At 36.6% G+C, this 22,015-nt stretch overlaps 1 protein-coding gene across 1 annotated transcript in view; it reads left to right on the forward strand.

Moving 5' to 3' along the window:
* The window catches only part of USH2A (usherin), an 815,986-nt gene that overhangs the window by 83,414 nt on the left and 710,557 nt on the right, over positions 1-22,015 (forward strand). Inside the window, 2 exon segments of the mRNA XM_032639255.1 lie at positions 17,489-17,552; positions 20,779-21,073. Coding sequence (XP_032495146.1) covers positions 17,489-17,552; positions 20,779-21,073 — 359 coding nt within the window.

Below are 22,015 nucleotides of genomic sequence, written 5' to 3' on the forward strand. Positions count from 1 at the left end.
ATTCAGTCTTGGCAGGTTGTGCATTTCTAAGAATTTGTCCATTTCTTCCAGATTGTCCATTTATTGGCATAGAGTTGCTTGTAGTAATCTCTCATGATTTTTTTATTTCTGCAGTGTCAGTTGTTACTTCTCCTTTCTCCTTTCTAATTCAATTCTCTTTTTAATCAGGAAAAAAAGAATCATAAATGAAATATTTATATAATCTTTTATATTTATTATGTAGTTACTTTATTTATTTATTTATTTTTGCGGTACACAGGCCTCTCACTGTTGTGGCCTTTCCCATTGCGGAGCACAGGCTCCAGACGCACAGGCTCTGCCGCCATGACTCACGGGCCCAGCCGATACATGGCATGTGGGATCTCCCCGGACCAGGGCTTGAACTCATGTCCCCTGCATTGGCAGGCGGACTCTCAACCACTGCACCACCAGGGAAGCCACTATGTAGTTACTTTTAAAAGTGCTCTTTATTTCTCTACGGGCATTAGAACTATTGTCTACTGTTCTTTCAGCCTAAAGACTTCCTTTAGTACTTCTTGTAAATTAGGTCTATACGTCATAAATTCTCTCAGTTTTTGTTTACCTTGGAATGTCTTAATTTGTCCTGCATTTTTAAAGAATAGTTTTACAGGAAAGAGAATTTTTGTTGACAGTCTTTTTTTCTTTCAGTGCTTTAAATATGTCATCTCCCTACCTTCTATCCGCCATGGTTTCTCATGAGAAATCTGTTGTTAATCTTACTGAAGATTCATTGTATGAGATGGATAATTTCTCTCTCACTGCTTTCATAATTTTCTCTTTTTATTTAAGCAGTTTGATTATGATATACCTAGGTACAGATCTCTGAATTTATCCTTCTTGAAGTTCATTGAGTTTCTTGGATGTGTAGATTATGGTTTTCATCAAATTTGAGGAGGTTTAGTGATTATTTATTTTAAATATTCTTCCTGCTCCTTTCTTTACCTCTTCTTTGGGATCACTATTAGGCTTATGTTTGTACACTTGATGGGGATCCCACAGGTCCATGAGGTTCTGTTTAGTTCTTTGTATTTTTTTCTTTCTATTCTTCAGACTAGATAATCTCAGTTGACTTTTAAGATTCTTTTTTCTACCCATTTGTACCTGTTGTTGAGCTCCTTTAGTGAATTCTTCGTTTTATAACTTCTGTCTCTTTACTCATCTTCTCTATTTGCTGAGGCATCATTCTCATACTTTCCTTTAGTTCTCTAGATATGGTTTCCCTTAGTTTTTTGAACATATTTAAATAGTTGATTTGAAGTATTTATCTAGTAAGTTTAATGTATGGGATTTTAATTGGCCCAGTTTCTATGGCCACTTCCCCCCAACTGTATATCAGCCATGCTTTCTTGTTTCTTTGCATGTGTCATAATTTTTTTGTTGAAAACTGGACATTTTAAATAATATAGTGTAGCAAATATAGAAATCAGAGTCTTTTTCTCCTCAGGATTTTTTTTTGCTGCTGTTCGTTTGCTTAGTGACTTTCCTAAGCAAGTTACATAAAATATATATTTTTGTCATATGTGGTCATTAAAATCTCTGTCCAGTTAGCTTAGTGCTGAGCTAATAATGGAACAGAGAATTTCATAAATTCCTAGAGCCAATAACTTTTTTTAGCCTTTTTTGAGGGCTCTGTTAGTGTGTTGCAGCATACCTTTAACATTCAGTCAGACAGATGAGCACTCTTCTTTAGTCACCATTTGCTGCTTGAGCAGAACCACAAGGTCAAAAGGAGGTGAGAGTTTAGGTTCTTCTCAGATGTCTCTTGGGAATGCACATGTCCCTGTGTGTACACACATCCCTTTGCATGATCATGGCCTTCTAGATTTCTGGGAATATGTTTGAGCTTTGCAAAGCTGCTTATGGACATGTCATTTCTCAGCTTTCCTTTTACCTTTTTTTGTTTGTTTGTTGTTTTCCCCAGCTGTTATTGCTGCCTTAGGCAACTGTAGTGTTAAGCAGTTGCCACTGGTTATTTTCAACAAACATCCTAAAGAAATGACTATTTCCACTGGGCAAACTCTGAGTCAGTATAAGCCATACTTGTGGGAATTTTAGAGTACCGCTAGACAGATTAAGTAATGACAGTTTTCTGAGGTTGGGGCTTTGAAAGAGCTCCAGTCCCATTCTCATTCCTCCAGTGGATGCTAGGCTGCTGTTTTTCACTGTGATTGTAGAATATCCAATTTCAAGGTTAACTGCTGAGAGATAGAGGAGGATGGGAATAGAGAAAGTTAAAATGCCACAAAACATGATATTCTTACTATTATTCACCCATGGGGGGAAAAACACTCCCTGGATTGTTGCAAATCTTTGGTCAATTTCCATCATTTTAGAAAACTGGATTTGACATTCTTTGCTAGTGTTATCATTGCTTTTATGGCAGAATTTTCAGTTGTTCTTACTCTGCCATTCCTGACGACATCCTGTAATTTATTTCATCATTATCTTGCACTTTTATCAACAGACATTGCCATGCTTTATTAGATTTATAACTAGTATTTCATGTTTTGGGGCTAATATAAATGTTACTTTAAAAAGTTTGATTTCCAGTGTTTCATCACTAGTGTATAGAAATTGAATTGATTTTTATACATTCAAGTTGTATCTCATAAAATTGCTAAATTTCTTTATTACTTCTAGTAGCTTTTGTGTAAATTCACTGGGATTTCCTAGGAGACAATTATATTACCCATGAAGAGCGGCAAATTTTTTTCTTCCTTTCCAATTGTTGTGACGCTTTAAAAAATTAGCCTTAGAGCAAAACTGTTTTTATCTTGATTTATATATTAGGTTATTTACTCAGAGTTTTCCTATTTAACTAATTTTGCTGTGCCACCAATCATAATGTGGCTGTACTGCTTCTTACCAGTGATTACATATTTTCTAAATAGACAACTGTGAGGGCTTTCTGGTATGAGTCATATCTATTTACTTGATCAATTTATATAATTTAGACCTGTCTTTACCATATGAATATTTTTCAAAGAAGAATCTCTTTATGAAACGTTTATTCCACTGAATATCTGTTGCCAAAAAGTTGGCAACTAGCAAAAAAAATGAGTCAAATTCACTCTTAAGACTATGTCCTTGAAATATTTTATGATATTCTCCCCCAAAGTCAAATCATAATTCTCCTGTTTGGAGTGGATGATTCACATTAACTCTAGGTCTTTAGAGAACTTTTTTAACTTTAAAAATTCTCTTCAAATATGAATTCTGTGGTAGAAGATGTGACTGTTTTATGTTCAGATTCCAAAATTTAAAACTAAAATGGTTTTTAAAGGTCATAAAGCCTAGGCCTTTTATTTTATAGGTGGTAAAATAGATTTCATAATCCCTCTGCAGCAAAGCTTCCCTTTAACTATTACTAAAATATAGGAAGAGAATTCAAATTTATCAGTATTGAGATGTACACCTCCACTTCTATACCCTCTTCTGACTACCATTGTCTTTCTCTTAGATGACTGTAATAGCCTTACTGGTCTCACTGCTTCTACTCTTGTCATCCTATATTCTACTTTTTATATATATATATAATTTTCTCAGGGCTTCTGATTTTTTTTTTTTTTTTTTTGGCTGTGTTGGGTCTTCATTGCTGCGCGAGGGCTTTTCTCTATTTGCTGCGAGTGGGGGCTACTCTTCGTTGCGGTGCGCGGGCTTCTCATTGCAGTGGCTTCTCTTGTTACAGAGCACAGGCTCTAGGTACATGGGCTTCAGTAGTTGTGGCTCACGGGCTCTAGAGAGCAGACTCGGTAGTTGTGGCGCACAGGCTGATTTGCTCTGTGGCATGTGGGATCTTCCTGGACCAGGGCTCAAACCGGTGTTCCCTGCATTGGCAGGCGGATTCTTAACCACTGCGCCACCAGGGAAGCCCCCTATATTCTACTTTTAACACTTTGGAATAAACTAGAGTTCATGTCACTCTCTACTCTGAACTCTCCAGTGACTTCCTCTTTCATATACAATAAAAACTGAAGTCCTTACAATAGGCTACAGGGCTTTTCACAATTTGAACCCAATTCCCACCCCCACCCCCCACTGCCCTACCCCTGGCAGCCAGTTACTTGTCTGACCTAATCTTCCAATAGCCTCACTTCTCTTATTCTGCCCCAGGATGCTGGCTTCTTGCAGTTCTTCTCATATGCCAAGCATACTGCCTTAGGTCTGTGCACTCAGTGACTGCTGTCTGGAATATTTTGCCCCGATTTATATATATGATTGCTCCCTTTCCACTGTCATACCGTGTTCTCAATGAGACCTCTCTTTAACATACTATCCAAATTAAAGTCCAGCCATGCTCTCCAAGCTGCTCTTATATTTTCCCATTTTTCATAGCATTTAACTTGTTTCAATATACTACATAAATTACTTGTTATATTAATCTAGTTGCCTGAATGCAAGCTCCATAAAAGCAGGTTTCTTTTGTTTGTTTGTTAGTTTGTTTGAGTTTCTTTTGTGCCTGTTTTGTTAACTGATGTATTCCTGAAACCCATGAAAGTTCCTGGCATGTAAACGGTTCCCAGTAAACATTTGTTGAGTCAATGAATGCGTAAAAGAATTAATCCAACCTGATAATTTAAAGCCATGATTCTGTTTTGATTTGCATTTCTCTGAGAATTAGTGAGGTTGAGCATTTTTTCATGTGTTTGTTGGCCATGTGTATGTCTTCTTTAGAGAAACGTCTATTTAGATCTTCTGCCCATTTTTTGATTGGGTTGTTTATTTTTTTGATATTGAGCTGCATGAACTGTTTGTATATTTTGGAGATTAATTCTTTGTCAGTTGCTTCATTTGTAAATATTTTCTCCCATTCTGAGGGTTCTCTTTTCATCTGTTTATGGTTACCTATCCTGTACAAAAGCTTTTAAGTTTAATTAGGTCCCATTTGTTTATTTTTGTTTTTATTCTCATTACTCTAGGAGGTAGGTCAAAAAAGATTTTGAGGTGATTTATGTCAAAGAGTGTTGTGCCTATGTTTTCCTCTAAGAGTTTTGTAGTGTATGGACTTACATTTAGGTCTTTAATCCATTTTGGGTTTATTTTTGTGTATGGCATTAGGGAGGGTTCTAATTTCATTCTTTTACACGTAGCTGTCCAGTTTTCCCAGCACCACTTACTGAACAGGCTGTCTTTTCTCCATTGTATATTCTTGCCTCCTTTGTCATAGATTGGAAAATCAAAACTACTATGTGGTATAACCTCACACCAGTCAGAATGGCCATCATCAAAAAATCTTCAAACAGTAAATGCTGGAGAGGGTGTGGAGAAAAGGGAACCTTCATGCACTGTTGATGGGAGTGTAAATTGACACAGCCACTTTGGAGAACAGTATGGAGGTTCCTTAGAAAACTAAAAGTGGAATTACCAAATGACCCAGCAATCCCATTACTGGGCATATACCCAGAGAACACCACAATTCAAAAAGACACATGCACCCCAGTGTTCATTGCAACACTACTTACAATAGCTAGGACATGGAAGCAACCTAAATGTCCATCAACAGAAGAATGGATAAAGAAGATGTGGTATGCTATGAGACTAGATATCAATTACAGGAAAAAATCTGTAAAAAATACAAATAATGGAGGCTAAACAATACATTACTTAATAACCAAGAGATCACTGAAGAAATCAAAGAGGAAGTCAAAAAATGCTTAGAAACAAATGACAATGAAAACACGATGACCCAAAATCTACAGAATGCAGCAAAAGCTGTTCTAAAAGGGAAGTTTATAGCAGTACAAGCCTACCTCAGGAAACAAAAACCACCTCAAATAAACCACCTTACTTTACACCTAAAGCAATTAGTGAAAGAAGAACAAAATAAAACCCAAAGTTTGCAGAAGGAAAGAAATCATAAAGATCAGATCAGAAATAAATGAAAAAGAAATGAAGGAAACGATAGCAAAGATCAATAAAACTAAAAGCTGGTTCTTTGAGAAGATAAAATTCATAAACCATTAGCCAGACTCATCAAGAAAAAAAGGCAGAAGACTCAAATCAATAGAATTAGAAATGAAAAAGGAGAAGTAACATATGACACTGCAGAAATACAAAGGATCGTGAGAGATTACTACAAGCAACTATATGCCAATAAAGTGGACAGACTAGAAGAAATGGACAAATTCTTAGAAAAGCACAACCTTCTGAGACTGAACCAGGAAGAAATAGAAAATATAAACAGACCAATCACAAGCACTGAAATTGAAACTGTGATTAAAAATCATCCAACAAACAAAAGGCCAGGACCAGGTGGCTTCACAGGTGAATTCTATCAAACATTTAGAGAAGAGCTAAGACCTATCTTTGTCAAACTCTTCCAAAAAATTGCAGAGGGAGGAACACTCCCAAACTCATTCTATGAGATCACGATCACCCTGATACCAAAACCAGACAAAGATGTCACAAAGAAAGAAAACTACAGACCAATATCACTGCTGAACATAGATGCAAAAATCCTCAACAAAATACTAGCAAACAGAATCCAACAACACATTAAAACGATCATACACCATGATCAAGTGGTGTTTATCCCAGAATTGCAAGGATTCTTCAATATATGCAAATCAATCAGTGTGATACACCATATTAACAAATTGAAGGAGAAAAACCATATGATCGTCTCAATAGATGCAGAAAAAGCTTTTGACAAAATTCAACACCCATTTATGATAAAAACCCTCCAGAAAGTAGACGTAGAGGGAACTTACCTCAACATAAAAAAGGCCATATATGACAAACCCACAGCCAACATCATTCTCAGTGGTGAACAACTGAAAGCCTTTCCACTAAGATCAGGAACAAGGCAAGCCTGCCCACTCTAACCACTATTACTCAGCATAATTTTGGAAGTTTTAGCCACAGCAATCAGAGAAGAAAAATAAATAAAAGGAATCCAAATTGGAAAAGAAGAAGTAAAGCTGTCACTGTTGGCAGATGACATGATACTATACACAGAGAATTCTAAAGACTCTACCAGAAAACTACTAGAGCTAATCAATGAATTTGGTAAAGCAGCAGGATACAAAATTAATGCACAGGAATCTCTTGCATTCCTATACACTAATGATGAAAAATCAGAAAGAAATTAAGGAAACACTCCCATTTACCATTGCAACAAAAAGACTCAAATACCTAGGATTAAGCCTCCCTAAGGAGACAAAAGACCTGTGTGCAGAAAACTATAAGACACCGATGAAAGAAATTAAAGATGACACAAACAGATGGAGAGATATACCATGTTCTTGGATTGGAAGAATCAACATTGGGAAAATGACTAAACTACCCAAAGCAATCTAAAGATTCAGTGCAATCCCTATCAAACTACCAATGGCATTTTCCACAGAACTAGAACAAAAAATTTCACAGTTTGTATGGAAACACAAAAGACTCTGAATAGCCAAAGCAATCTGGAGAAAGAAAAACGGAGTTGGAAGAATCAGGCTCCCTGACTGCAGACTATACTACAAAGCTAGAGTAATCAAGACAGTATGGTACTGGCACAAAAACAGAAAGATAGATCAATGGAACAAGATAGAAAGCCCAGAGATAAACCCATGCACATATGGTCACCTTATTTTTGATAAAGGAGGCAAGAATATACCATGGAAAAAAGACCTCTTCAATAAGTGGTGTTGGGAAAACTGGACAGCTACATGTAAAAGAATGAAATTAGAACACTCCCTAACACCATACACAAAAATAAACTCAAAATGGATTAAAAACCTAAATGTAAGGCCAGACACTATCAAACTCTTAGAGGAAAGCATAGGCAGAACACTCTATGACATAAATCACAGCAAGATCCTTTTTGACCCACCTCCTAGAGAAATGGAAATAAAAACAAAAATAAACAAATGGGACCTAATGAAACTTAAAAGCTTTTGCACAGCAAAGGAAAACATAAACAAGAAGAAAAGACAACCCTCAGAATGGAAGAAAATATGTGCAAATGAAGCAACTGACAAATGATTAATCTCTAAAATTTACAAGCGGCTCATGCAGCTCAATATCAAAAAAACAAACAACCCAATCCAAAAATGGGCAGAAGACCTAAATAGACGTTTCTCCAAACAAGGTACAGATAGCCAACAAACACATGAAAGAATGCTCAACATTGCTAACCATTAGAGAAATGCAAATCAAAACTACAACGAGGTATCACCTCACGCCAGTCAGAATGGCCATCATCAAAAAATCTACAAACAATAAATGTTGGAGAGGGTGTGGAGAAAAGGACACTCTCTTGCACTGGTGGTGGGAATGTAAATTGATACAGCCACTGTGGAGAACAGTATGGAGGTTCCCTAAAAAACTACCATACGACCCAGCAATTCCACTACTGGGCATATACCCTGAGAACACCATAATTCAAGAAGAGTCATATACCACAATGTTCATTGCGGCACTATCTACAATAGCCAGGACATGGAAGCAACCTAAGTGTCCATCAACCAATGAATGGATGAAGAAGATGTGGCACATTGGCACATATATACAGTGGAATATTATTCAGCCACAAAAAGCAATGAAATTGAGTTATTTGTAGTGAGGTGGATGGACCTAGAGTCTGTCATACAGAGTGAAGTAAGTCAGAAAGAGAAAAACAAATACCATATGCTAACACATATATATGGAATCTAAAAACAAAAAAACAAAAAATGGTTCTGAAGAATCTAGGGGCAGCATAGGAATAAAGACACAGATGTAGAGAATGGACTTGAGGACATGGGGAGGTGGAAGGGTAAGCTGGGATGAAGTGAGAGAGTGGCATGGACTTACATATACTGCCAAATGTAAAATAGATAGCTAGTGGGAAGCAGCTCCATAGCACATGGAGATCAGCTCAGTGCTTTGTGACCACCTAGAGGGGTGGGATAGGGAAGGTGGGAGGGAGTCGCAAGAGGTAGGAGACATGGGGTTTATATATATATGTATACCTGATTCACTTTTTGTTATAAAGGAGAAACTAACATACCATTGTAAAACAATTATACTCCAATAAAGATGTTAAAAAAAAAAAAGATGTGGTACATGTATACAATGGAATATTTCTCAGCCATAAAAAGGAATGAAATTGGGTCATTTGTCAAGACATGGATGGACCTAGAGACTTTCATACAGAGTGAAGTAAGTCAGAAAGAGAAAAATATTGTATGTTAACACATATATGTGGAATCTAGAAAAATTGTATAGATGATCATATTTGCAAAGCAGAAATAAGAGACACAGACGTAGAGAACAAATGTATGGATACCAAGGGTGTAAGGAGGGAGTCGGAGGAATTGGGAGATTGGGATTGACATATATACACTATTGATACTAAGTATAAATTAGATAACTCATGAGAACCTACTGTATAGCACAGGGAACTCTACTCAGTGCTCTGTGGTTACCTAAATGGGAAGGAAATCCAAAAAAGAGGGGATATATGTATACATATGGATGATTCATTTTGCTGAACGACAGAAACTAACACAACATTGTAAAGCAACGATACGCCAATAAAATTAATTAAAAAAAACAACAACGTGATTCAGGCTTTGACAAAATCACAGTGTTCAACAGTTTTGCCTTCAGTTATATTAGGGCTTTCAAAACCAGAAGTCATTATCCCTTATTCATTGTGATCTGTATTTTCTGGGTACTTTGAATTAAAATATTCCCTAGAGGTTGTATATATAACATTTTAGACTTTTTTATATGCTACGAACATAAATTAGGTAATGTGGAATACATGTTGCCACTATTTTTTTGTCTTTGATAACTCATTATCTTAACAACCATAGGAAATGATGACCAAACTGGTTTCCTGGGCCTCCATAACACAATACCACAAATTGGGTGGCTTATAACAATAGAAATTTATTGTCTTACAGTTCTAGAGGCTGTAAGTCCAAAATCAAGGTGTTAACAGGGCCATGTTCTCTCTGAAACCTCAAGGGGCGCATCCTTCTTTGTCTTTAATTAACTTCTGGTGGTGGCTGCCAGTCCTTGGTATTCCATGTTCTTTAGCTCTGTCACTCTAATCCCTGCCTTTGTTGTCACATGGCCTTCTCCCTGTGTGAATGTGTTTTTATTAGTATTTTCCTCTTCTTATAAGGACATTAGTCAGATTAGGGCCCACCCTAATGACATCACCTTAATGATATCTGCAAAGACCCTGTTTCCAAAGAAGGTCATGTTCATAGGTACTGGGGGATAAGACTTCAGCATGTAATTTGGGAAGGGCACCATTCAACCCATAACCATAATTTTTTTATTTGGGGGGTGTTTCTTGATGGCATAGCATTGCTTCGAGTCTGATGGGAAACTTCCTGTTGCTTCATTAGTCAGTGCTGCCAAAAGCAGCACCAGTGTTTATCTCTATTGTGTCCCCAGGCAGCACTGAAGTGAATACTATGGTTGTTTCAAATAGCCTGCTGCCTCACTTCTACTGCACTCTTCTTTTACTTAATCCGAGGCCCACTACCTTGACTCCTCTCTTTTTTCTGGTCTATTACCTCTCACCCTGTTTCACTTTCCTGTTCTCTTAAGTACTGTGGTGCATTATTTCTTCTATATTACTGGAATCTTACCTTCCTGTTCTCCTTGTGTGATATACTGTACCTGAAAACCCTCAACCCTGGCTACCTCTAATCGTTTGATATTTCTCTTGAGTTGTCAGCATGTTTGGGGAAATCACTGAGCTTTCAGATTCGTGCCATTGTAAAGTTACAGTCTCTGATTTCAGATGACCCTCAAAATACTTCTTGAGGATCCGTGTATTTTTCCCTGGTCAACCTTCTCACTCATTTTGTATAGCGTTCATTATACATCTTTATTACAGGTATAAATACCGCTATTCCTCCTTGTTTCCCTCCTTCATTAGTAAATAATTTTTGAACAGTTTTACCCTTTGCCAGGAAACTTGGCTATGAGCTCGGGATAGAACAGCAGATAAGACCAATTATTACTTTGTGTGTCTTTCTAGGGAAGACTTTTACATTTCATAAGCATGGTAGAGAAGTAAATAGGCATTTGTAGAACAGAATCAGAAGTGCAGAGTGCCACAGGAACATATAGGATCCTGCTGGGCCACAGAAAGTTTCCCAAAGGAAATATTTCAAAGCTGATTAAGGGCTGGGATAGAGCAGAAACGTTGAAGTAGAGGCGAAATCATGTGCAAAACCTCAGGGCTGAGACACCTTGGTCCTTGTGGAGTACTACAGGTAGTCTGTAGACCTGCACCATATGGCATATGAAGGATGCTGGAGGAGAAGGGTTGGGTGTGAGTGGGGTAGGTGAAGGTGAAGAAATAAATAGGGGACAGATCCAACTTCCTTCATTCCAGGCAGACATTACCTCTTCCTCAGAAAGAAAATTCATACCATGAGGAGTGATTTTCCTGTTTGTCTTCCCTACTCTTCAAACAAAACCACAGTGACTTAAATGTATTCACACCTGTTCTTCCTGTCTTTCCTCTATGTCCAAGAAAGGTGTATCCTTCATTATATCATTTCCTACCTTGCTTAGCTTCAGCTCTTTGATCCAGGGCAATTTACCAAATTTCCTGGATGGCCAGTTTGTCAAATGAACTGTGCATAATGTTTTCTTTCTTCTTTTCACTAATTATAAATTTTAAAGCAATTTGTATTGGAAATCTAAAGATTTCTATGACATTTTAATAGAGTGGGTTTTTTTGGTTTATTGTTGTTATTTCTTCATAACACTGCTTTAAGTAATAATTAGTTTGCACTTGCCTCAATTGCCTATTTCTCGACAAAGGGTAGAGGAACTTTCCTAACAGGAATGTCAGAGCATTAGGCTTCATTGAGCATTGTTTTCTTTGGGCTTTGGGTTGTGAGGTGTGTGGAAAACAGAGGCAGAGAAGTGGAGAGGGGGCCTACGGATATACTTTTTCTTAGAATGTATCAATTGGAAACCTTTAGATTCATGAAGAAATATTCATATATGAAATATTGTTATTTTCTTAACTACAGCCTTTAATATAATCATAAGAAGAAAGATAAAATACACACTCACACAAACTCACACATAAACACTTACTCTTTTTATGCCCCTGAGTCCCATCTTTCTTTGCTCACATCTGCTGCTTCTGAGATCAGCGTCTCAGACTATTTGGTGTGCTAATTCTACTCTACATCTTTTATTCATCTGCCATAACCTCACTCTGCCCCAGGTTCCTCCGAAGCACCACCAAAAAACTGCAGCAAAGATAGATCAGACATCCCTTAAAACTCTATTATTAAGATAAAATTAAAAAATAGAATTGTTAAAAAAACACATTTAAGGAAATAGTCATTTGGTGATTGGCCATTGCTCCAGGTTTAATTTAAAAAACACAAGTTACGGAATTAGCATTGTACTTTAGAACATATCATTGTTGTGTCCCCATGATTTAAACTCTAGCTAGAATTTTACCATTTTCATTGTTTTTCTCATTATTAAAAACAAAAAATACCTTAACTTTCTTGCATTTTTCTATTCCTACTCTCCCTGGGCTTATCTGTTAGTACATCCTAAATAAATATTTGGTGAATTAATAAAATAATGTGTGTTTTAAAGTTGATATATACACACCTTGAAAGGTCACCTAATTCAAAGCAGATTGGGCTCTGAACCTGACTTGTCTTAGAAAAATTCTCATGAGGTGATGGAATTTTGAGACTGAGCTAGGATGCCACTGATACATGTGAATAACTCAGAATTCATGAATAGGAGGTTTTCAATTTATCCTCACTTACTGGAGATTTTGTAGATGAGGCATTAATCTTAGTTTGGAGAAGACACAAGCTGATGCCCTGGAGCTTGGGGATAGAACAGGTGGAATGGAAAAGTGGGGAGTCTTGTTCTTGGTAATGTGAATGCTCTGAAAATCAGGATGCAAAACAGATGACAATCACATTTAGGGCTGATGAGATGATAGATTTATAGGTTTATAAACTACAGAGAAATTTGATTTGGTGAAGATATTCTGGATAGAGATCATAAGTTGGGTCAGTAAATAGGCTGGCCAAGAAACTATCAAACTCTTAGAAGAAAACATAGGAAGAACACTCTATGACATAAATCACAGCAAGATCCTTTCTGACCCACCTCCTAGAGTAATGGAAATAAAAACAAAAATAAACAAATGGGACCTAATGAAACTTCAAAGCTTTTGCACAGCAAAGGAAACCATGACCAAGACCAAAAGACAACCCTCAGAATGGGAGAAAACATTTGCAAATGAAGCAACTGACAAAGGATTAATCTCCAAAATTTACAAGCAGCTCATGCAGCTCAATAACAAAAAAACAAACAACCCCATCCAAAAATGGGCAGAAGACCTAAATAGACATTTCTCCAAAGAAGATATACAGAATGCCAACAAACACATGAAAGAATGCTCAACATCATTAATCATTAGAGAAATGCAAATCAAAACTACAATGAGATATCATCTCACACCAGTCAGAATGGCCATCATCAAAAAATCTAGAAACAATAAATGCTGGAGAGGGTGTGGAGAAAAGGGGACACTCTTGCACTGCTGGTGGGAATGTGAATTGGTTCAGCCACTGTGGAGAACAGTATGGAGGTTCCTTAAAAAACTACAAATAGAATTACCATATGACCCAGCAATCCCACTACTTGGCATATACCCTGAGAAAACCAAAATTCAAAAAGAGTCATGTACCAAAATGTTCATTGCAGCTCTATTTACAATAGCCAGGACATGGAAACAACCTAAGCGCCCATCATCGGATGAATGGATAAAGAAGATGTGGCACATATACACAATGGAATATTACTCAGCCTTAAAAAGAAATGAAATTGAGCTATTTGTAATGAGATGGATAGACCTAGAGTCTGTCATACAGAGTGAAGTAAGTCAGAAAGAAAAAGACAAATACCGTATGCTAACACATATATATGGAATTTAAGGGAAAAAAATGTCATGAAGAACCTAGGGGTAAGATAGGAATAAAGACGCAGACCTACTGGAGAACGGACTTGAGGGTATGGGGAGGGGGAGGGGTGAGTTTTGACAGGGCGAGAGAGAGTCATGGACATATACACACTAACAAATGTAGTAAGGTAGATAGCTGGGGGGAAGCAGCCGCAAGGCACAGGGATATTAGCTCGGTGCTTTGTGACAGCCTGGAAGGGTGGGATGGGGAGAGTGGGAGGGAGGGAGACGCAAGAGGGAAGACATATGGGAACATATGTATATGAATAGCTGATTCACTTTGTTATAAAGCAGAAACTAACACACCATTGTAAAGCAATTATACCCCAATAAAGATTTTAAAAAAAAAAAAAAAAAAAAATAGGCTGGCCAAAATATTAACTGACTTAAGTCCTATAATGTATATCAAGATAACTATGATTATTGTTATTCACTTGTAATTAGCAAAATATATATTGGTCTGTAAGAATTTGAAAGGACTGTGATATAAACATAAAAGTTTTCTAAACTATAGACCAATTACTAGTTAGGAGATTGAAACAGTAAAAAAAGGTCAGCAAAAAAGCCCAGGACCAAATGACTTCACTGGTGAATTCTACAAAGCATTCAAAGAAGATTTAATACCTAGTCTTCTCAAATGCTTCTTTGATGAACATGGAGGCAAAAATCCTGAACAAAATATTAGCAAACTGAATCCAACAAGACATTAAAAGGATCATACACCATGATCAAGTGGGATTTATTCCAAGGATGTAAGGATGGTTCAATATCCACAAATCAATTGAGGTGATAAATCACATCAGCAAAATGAAGGATAAAAGCCATATGATCATCTCAATAAATGTAGAAAAAGCATTTGACAAAATTCAACATTAATTTATGACAAAAACTCTCAGCAAAGTGGGTACACTGGGAGTGTAGCTCAGCATAATAAAGGCCATGTATGACAAAGCCACAGCTAACAATGGTGAAAAATATGAAGGCTTTTCCTGTAAGATCAGGAATAAGACAGGGATGCCCTCTCACTACTTCTATTCAACATTGTATTGGAATTCCTATCCACAGCAATTAGCAAGAAATAAGAAACAAAAGGAATCCAAATCAGAAAGAAAGAAGGAAAACTGTTCCTATTGCAAATGACATATATAGAAAACCCTAAAGACTCCCCCCAAAACCTGTTAGAACTAATAAGTAAGGTAAGTTGCAAGATATAAAATCAATATACAAAAATCTGTTGCATTTCTATGCACAAATAATGAACCATGAGAAAGAGAAATTAAGAAAACAATCATATTTACAGTTGCATTGGAAAAAGGAATAGGGTCTTCCTTCTTGGTGCAGTGGATAAGAATCCACCTGCCAATGCAGGGGACATGGGTTCGATCCCTGGTCCAGGAAGATCCCACATGGTGCGGAGCAACTGGGCCTGTGCGCCACAACTACTGAGCCCATGTACCACAACTACTGAAGCCCGCACACCTGGAGCCTGTGCTCTGCAAAAAGAGAAGCCACTGCAATGAAAAGCCTATGCACCACAATGAAGAGTAGCCCCCGCTCACCACAATTAGAGAAAGCCCATGCACAGCAATGAAGACCTAATGCAGCCATAAATAAACAAACAACAATTTTTTTAACAGGAATAAATTTAACCAAGGAGGTGAAAGACCTGTACACTAAAAACTATAGGACACTGCTGAATGAAAATGAAGACACAAATAAATGGAAAGATATTTCTTATTCATAGATTGGAAGAACTGATAATCCTAAAATGTCCATATTATCCAAAACAACCTATAAGTTCAATGAAATTCCTTTCAAAACGCCAAGGGCATATTTTATAGAACTAGGCCAAATAATTCTAAAAGTTGTAGGAAACCGCAGAGATCCTGAATTGCCAAAATAATCTTCAGAAAGGAGAACAAAGCTGGAAGTACCATTCTCCGTGATTTCAAACTCTACTACAAAGCTCTATTAATCAAAACTGTATGGTGTTGGCACAAAAACAAATACACAGATCAGTGGGACAGAACTGAGAGCACAAGAATAAATCCACATGTATGTGGACAATTAATCTCCAACAAAGGAGAAAGAACATACAAGAGAAAGGATAGTCTCTTTCCAGTTGGGAGAATTGGACATGTAAAATGATGAAACTAGATGACTATCTTATGCCATACACAAAATTAACTCAAAATGGATTAAAGACACCATAATATTCCTAGAAAAAACATAAGCAGTAACCTTGCTGACATCCGATTTAGCAATGTTTTTGTGGATCTGACTCCAAAGTCAAGGGAAACAAAAGCAAAAATAAACAAATTGGGCTACATCAAATTAAAAAGCTTATGCACAGTGAAGGAAACCATCATCAAAACGAAAAGGCAGCCTACTGAATGGGAGAAGATATTTGCAAATGATATATCTGATAACGGGTTAATATCCAAAATATATAAAGAACTCATACAACAACAAAAGAATGAACAACCCAATTAAAAAGTAGGTAGTGGATATGAATAGACATTTTCCCAAAGACATACAGATGGCGAACAGGCACACATGAAATGATGTTCAACATCACTAATTATTAGGGAAATGCAAAACAAAACTGTAATGAGATATCACCTCATACATGTTAGAATGGCTGTTATCAAAATGATAAGAAATAACAACTGTGGAGAGGAGGTGGAGAAAAGGGAACCTTTTTCTGAGTTGGTGAGATTGTAAATTGGTGCAACCACTATGGAAATCAGTATGGAAATTCCTCAAAAAATTAAGACTAGAACTACCATATGACCCAGCTATTCCACTTCTAAGTATTATTTGAAGATAATGAAAACATTAATTTGAAAAGATGTGTGTGCCCCTATGTTCTCTGTAACATTATTTACGATAACCAAGATGTGGAAACTACCTGTGTACCTGTTTCCATCAATTGATGAATGGATAAATAAGATGTGTGGTGTGTGTGTGACATTCTTTTTATTAGTCTACATATTCAAGAGATGCCTATATATATATATATATACACACAATATATATATATATATGCATGTATATATATAATGGAATACTACTCAGCCATAAAAAAGAATGAAATCCATCCTTGTGGCAACAAGGATGAGCCTTGAAGGTATTATGCTAAGTGAAATAAGTCAGAAGGAGAAAGACAAATACTGTATAATTTCACTCATATGTGGAATCTAAAGAAACCAAAACAAATGCACAAATAAAAACAAACCCATCAATGCAGAGAACAGTTTAGTGGTTACCAGAGTGGAAGGTGGTTAGGAGTGGGTGAAACTGATGAAGTGTGTCAACTCATATGGTGATGGATGGTAATTAGACCTGTGGTTGTGACCACTTTGTACTGTATACAGATGGTGAATTATAGTGCTGTACACCTGAAACTAATGTAATAAAAAAGTTTCATAGCTTTAAAAGAATTTTACTTGAACATTTGTCAACCATTGCTTGGTAGACTTCTCATATTATATACATATATGTATTTTGCAGGTTTAGAGCAATTTGTTGGAAGAATGCAAGATTTTCGATTATACCAAGTGGCGCTTACAAACAGGTAAGCAGATCGTAAAACTTTATACCTGAAGTGTAAAGGTAAATGATAAATTCATTTAAGTAAGAGTATCATGAAGATTACAGCATTTTCCATCTTTGCAGTATTTGGGAAACATCATTTAATTGATGTTTACAGTGTTTGCTGTGGCTCAGTCTATGGTTGTTATTCACTAGTGCTACTCTATTGGGTAACTCCTCATAATATAAAATTGATCAAATTCTGTACAAAGGATTTCTTCTAAGAAAACTAGACTTTTGAACAAGTTGTATTATAGAATTTGGGATACATTTGTTTAAATGTTCTGTATGAAGTTGTTTCTGATACTTAAGAAACTGCTATACTTCACTCTATGATAATCTCTAGGTCCATCCACATCTCTACAAATGACCTTTTTATGGCTGAATAATATTCCATTGTATATATGTACCACATCTGTATCTATTCATCTGCTGATGGGCATTTAGGTTGCTTCCATGACCTGGCTATTGTAAATAGTGCTGCAGTGAACATTGGGGTGCATGTGTCTTTTTGAATTATGGTTTTCTCTGGGTATATGCCCGGTAGTGGGATGGCTGGGTCGTATGGTAATTCTATTTTTAGTTTTTTAAGGAACCTCCATACTGTTCTCCATAGTGGCTGTATCAATTTACATTCCTACCAGCAGTGCTAGAGTGTTCCCTTTTCTCCACACCCTCTCCAGCATTTGTTGTTTGTAGATTTTCTGATAATGCCCATTCTAACGGGTGTGAGGTGATACCTCATTGTAGTTTTGATTTGCATTTCTCTAATAATTAGTGATGTTGAGCAGCTTTTCATGTGCTTCCTGGCCATCTGTATGTCTTCTTTGGAGAAATGTCTATTTAGGTCTTCTGCCCATTTTTGGATTGGGTTGTTTGTTTCTTTTAATATTGAGCTGCATGGGCTGTTTATATATTTTGGAGATTAATCCTTTGTCCATTGATTCATCTGCAAATATTTTCTTCCATTCTGCAGGTTTTCTTTTCATCTTGTTTATAGTTTCCTTTGCTGTGCAAAAGCTTTTAAGTTTCATACAGAGTGAAGTAGGTCAGAAAGAGAAAAACAAATATCATATATTAATGCATATATTTGGAATCTAGAAAAATGGTACAGATGAACCAGTTTGCAAGGCAGAAATAGAGACACAGATGTAGAGTACAAACATATGGACACCAAGGAGGGAAAGCGGGGTGGAAGGGTGGTGGTGGTGGGATGAACTGGGATATTGAGATTGACATATATACACTAATATGTATAAAATAGATAACTAATAAGAACCTGCTGTATAAAAATAAATAAAATTCAAATTAAAAAAAGAAACTTCTATATCTGCCTTTTAAAATTGCTTTGCTGAATTTGTAAGTGCTAGAGAATGTAGAACAATGGAAATGATTAATTATTTTGATATATGGAAAGATCTCAAGAGACTGGGCTATTAGGCTTGGAGACAAAAAGAGTGAGTAATTTGAAGTATTGTTATATATTTCTATTTCCAGTGAACAAATAATTACGTAGACTTGGACTATATTTAATGAAGTATTTCCTCATCTTGAGAATAGGTGGGAAATCTTTCTTTCTTAGGCATTTTTCAAGACATGTAGGCTTCCCTTCTGTTCAGAAGGTTCAAGTGAAATTCTGCCTGAGACATCCTCTGAAGTTTGTTTCCCAAGTTATGATTTGATGACATAATAGTAAATTGTTGTACGGATGAGTTGCTCTTATTCACTTCAAAAAGAAGAATGTTTATTCCTATTTCTTTAAGGGAAATGTAGATTAGAATGGTGAATTTCCAAATGACAGGACTAGCTCTTATAAAGTTGAAAAGCATTGCTCTTGTGGTGCTGCAGTGGTCAGTGGTATGTCCATTAGCAATATACACTTTTTTTTATTTGTCTATATGATCTAGACATGCCTAAATGTAGGATGCTGTACCACTGAAACACAGTCTTGGGGAGATTTACTGCCACTAGCCTCACCATCTTTTAGATCACCTTTGTCTAAAATTCTGATGAGCAGCATTGCAAATAAAGATTTCCCTGAGATAAAGGTCTTACTGGATGGTCACTTTTGGCCCCATGCAACATGTGATATCAATTGAAAACTATGAATGAGATTTAAAGAAGAAGGCGTGCCTTTATGCAATTTAGTGAATGAAAAAGCTTCCTACCTCCTCCATTGCCTTCGGTGGGGTTGGAGAGAAGTCTAGTCTCTCTACTTAGACCTGGGTTGCTGGTGTTGGCCTATCTGAAATGTCTGGAAAGGTGCTATGTGGAAGAATGCCTATAAATAGAATGATGGATTCTGCTCTAGATCAGTATATTGCCCTTAATGGAAAAATTAAATATATCTGCCTGAAACTGGCGTTCTTCTTTGACTGTTGGCAGTGGCGATATGATCTGAAGCCACTGAAGCATCTTAGGGTGCCAGAATCTGTACTGATGACTCACAGGAAACCATTGACAAATGGTCTTGGCCTCGGTCCCTTTGCCTAAAACAGCAGCAGATAAAGTGATACTTATTTTCTTACTTCTTTCCCATGGATAAATGAGAGACCCTATCTATAACTCTCATTATTTTCAGTACATTATTGTTCGCTGTCAGTGGTAAGTCGGCTTAACAACCTAAGTTAATGTTGCCTTTCTTTTTATTACAAATAGGCCCAGTAAAATACTATATCTTAATAAATATCTTGATAATCAGTCAAGGACTTGTTCATGCTTCTTGATGTACAAAGTTAACACTTAAGAAAGTACTGTTTTTACACAGAGAATAGACTTGTGGTTGCCAAGCGGGGTGGGGGAGGGATGGAGTGGGAGTTTGGGGTTAGCAGATGCAAACTGGTATATTTAGAATGGATAAACAACAAGGTCCTGCTGTATAGCACAGGGAACTATATTCAATATCCTGTGATAAACCATAATGGAAAAGAATATAAAAAAGAATGTATGTACATGTATAACTGAATCACTTTGCTGTACAGCAGAAATTAACACAACATTGTAACCAACTATACTTTATAAAATGTACTGATGTATGAGTATGTTTATTTGGCCAGGAATGACTCTGTTTTTATGTTCTGTTTAGAAAATTATTAAAGCTAAATGGCTGCAAATCAAAACAAAATAGCGATAGACATTGGTAACACCTCTTAGAAGATCTGTCACTGTTGAGCTATTGGTCCTTACCGTCTGCCTCTTGACTCCCACAGAGAGATTCAGGAAGTTTTCTCTGGAGATCTGCCCAGATTGCATACCCAGTCACATTGCCGTTGCCCTGGCAGCCACCCTCGGGTTCCTCGTTTGGAACAGCGGTACTGTGTTCCTAATGATGCAGAAGACACAACCAATAATAGGGTGTTACGGCTGAATCCTGAAGCCCATCCTCTTTCTTTTGTCAATGATAACAATATCGGTACTTCGTGGCTTTCCCATGTGTTTACAGACATGACCCAACTTAATCAAGGAGTGACTATTTCAATAGATTTGGAAAATGGACAGTATCAGGTAATTTGAAACAGTGGGATGTGTGTTAGTTTCCCGCGGTGGCTTCAACAAATGACCACAGATTGAATGGCTTTACACAACAGAAATTTCTTATAATTCTGAATATCAGTAGTGTGAAATCAAGGTGTTGACAGGGCCATGCTCCTTCTAAAGACCCTGGGGAAGAATCCTTCTTTGCCTTTCCCAGGTTCTGGTGGCTCCTGGCATTACTTGGTTCATGGCAGCATAACTCCAACCTCTACTTCCTTTTTTCATGGCCCTCTTCCTTGTTTCTGGGTGTATGTCAGTTCTTTCTCTTTCTTCTCTCATGAGGACCATCCTACACCCAGGATTATCTCCCCTTGAGACCCTTAACTTAATTACATCTGCAAAGATCCTATTTTCAAATAAGGTCACATTCACAAGTACCAAGAGTTAGTACTTGAACACATCTATTTGGGGACACAATTCAACTATAAAGTGAAAACTGAATTAGGCAACTGACCATTACCTTACTAAAGTAGTGTATTATAATGTATGAAATAAAAATATTTCAAAGAAGGTATGTAGGACCTAATATTTTAGAGAAAAATTAGAGATTTGTGTCAAAATTATATGAAATATTGAAACATCTTTTCAATATTAAGTAGCACAAATTAATAAAAACTGAGGTCCTTATTGTAAATTACTACTTAAGAAGAAATATATAACAATTATTTCATATAAGTAATGTTCCTTTTTCATCTTTATAACAAACTTAATATTTCCACCTTAATTTATAAAATTCTTGAGAAGAGGGACATATCTGCAATTATAGAATGTGTGGCCTTTACTATATGGCTATGAAATTTCTGGATATCTAATAAATATTTGGTAATTATCATTATAAGGAAGTAAGTTATTATATTTGAATCTAACAATTCCATGATTTATACTGATGGGTCAAACTTAAAACTTCAGTGA

This window comes from Phocoena sinus, chromosome 1, assembly GCF_008692025.1.
Source record: "Phocoena sinus isolate mPhoSin1 chromosome 1, mPhoSin1.pri, whole genome shotgun sequence".
In the NCBI taxonomy this organism is placed as follows: Eukaryota; Metazoa; Chordata; class Mammalia; order Artiodactyla; family Phocoenidae; genus Phocoena; species Phocoena sinus.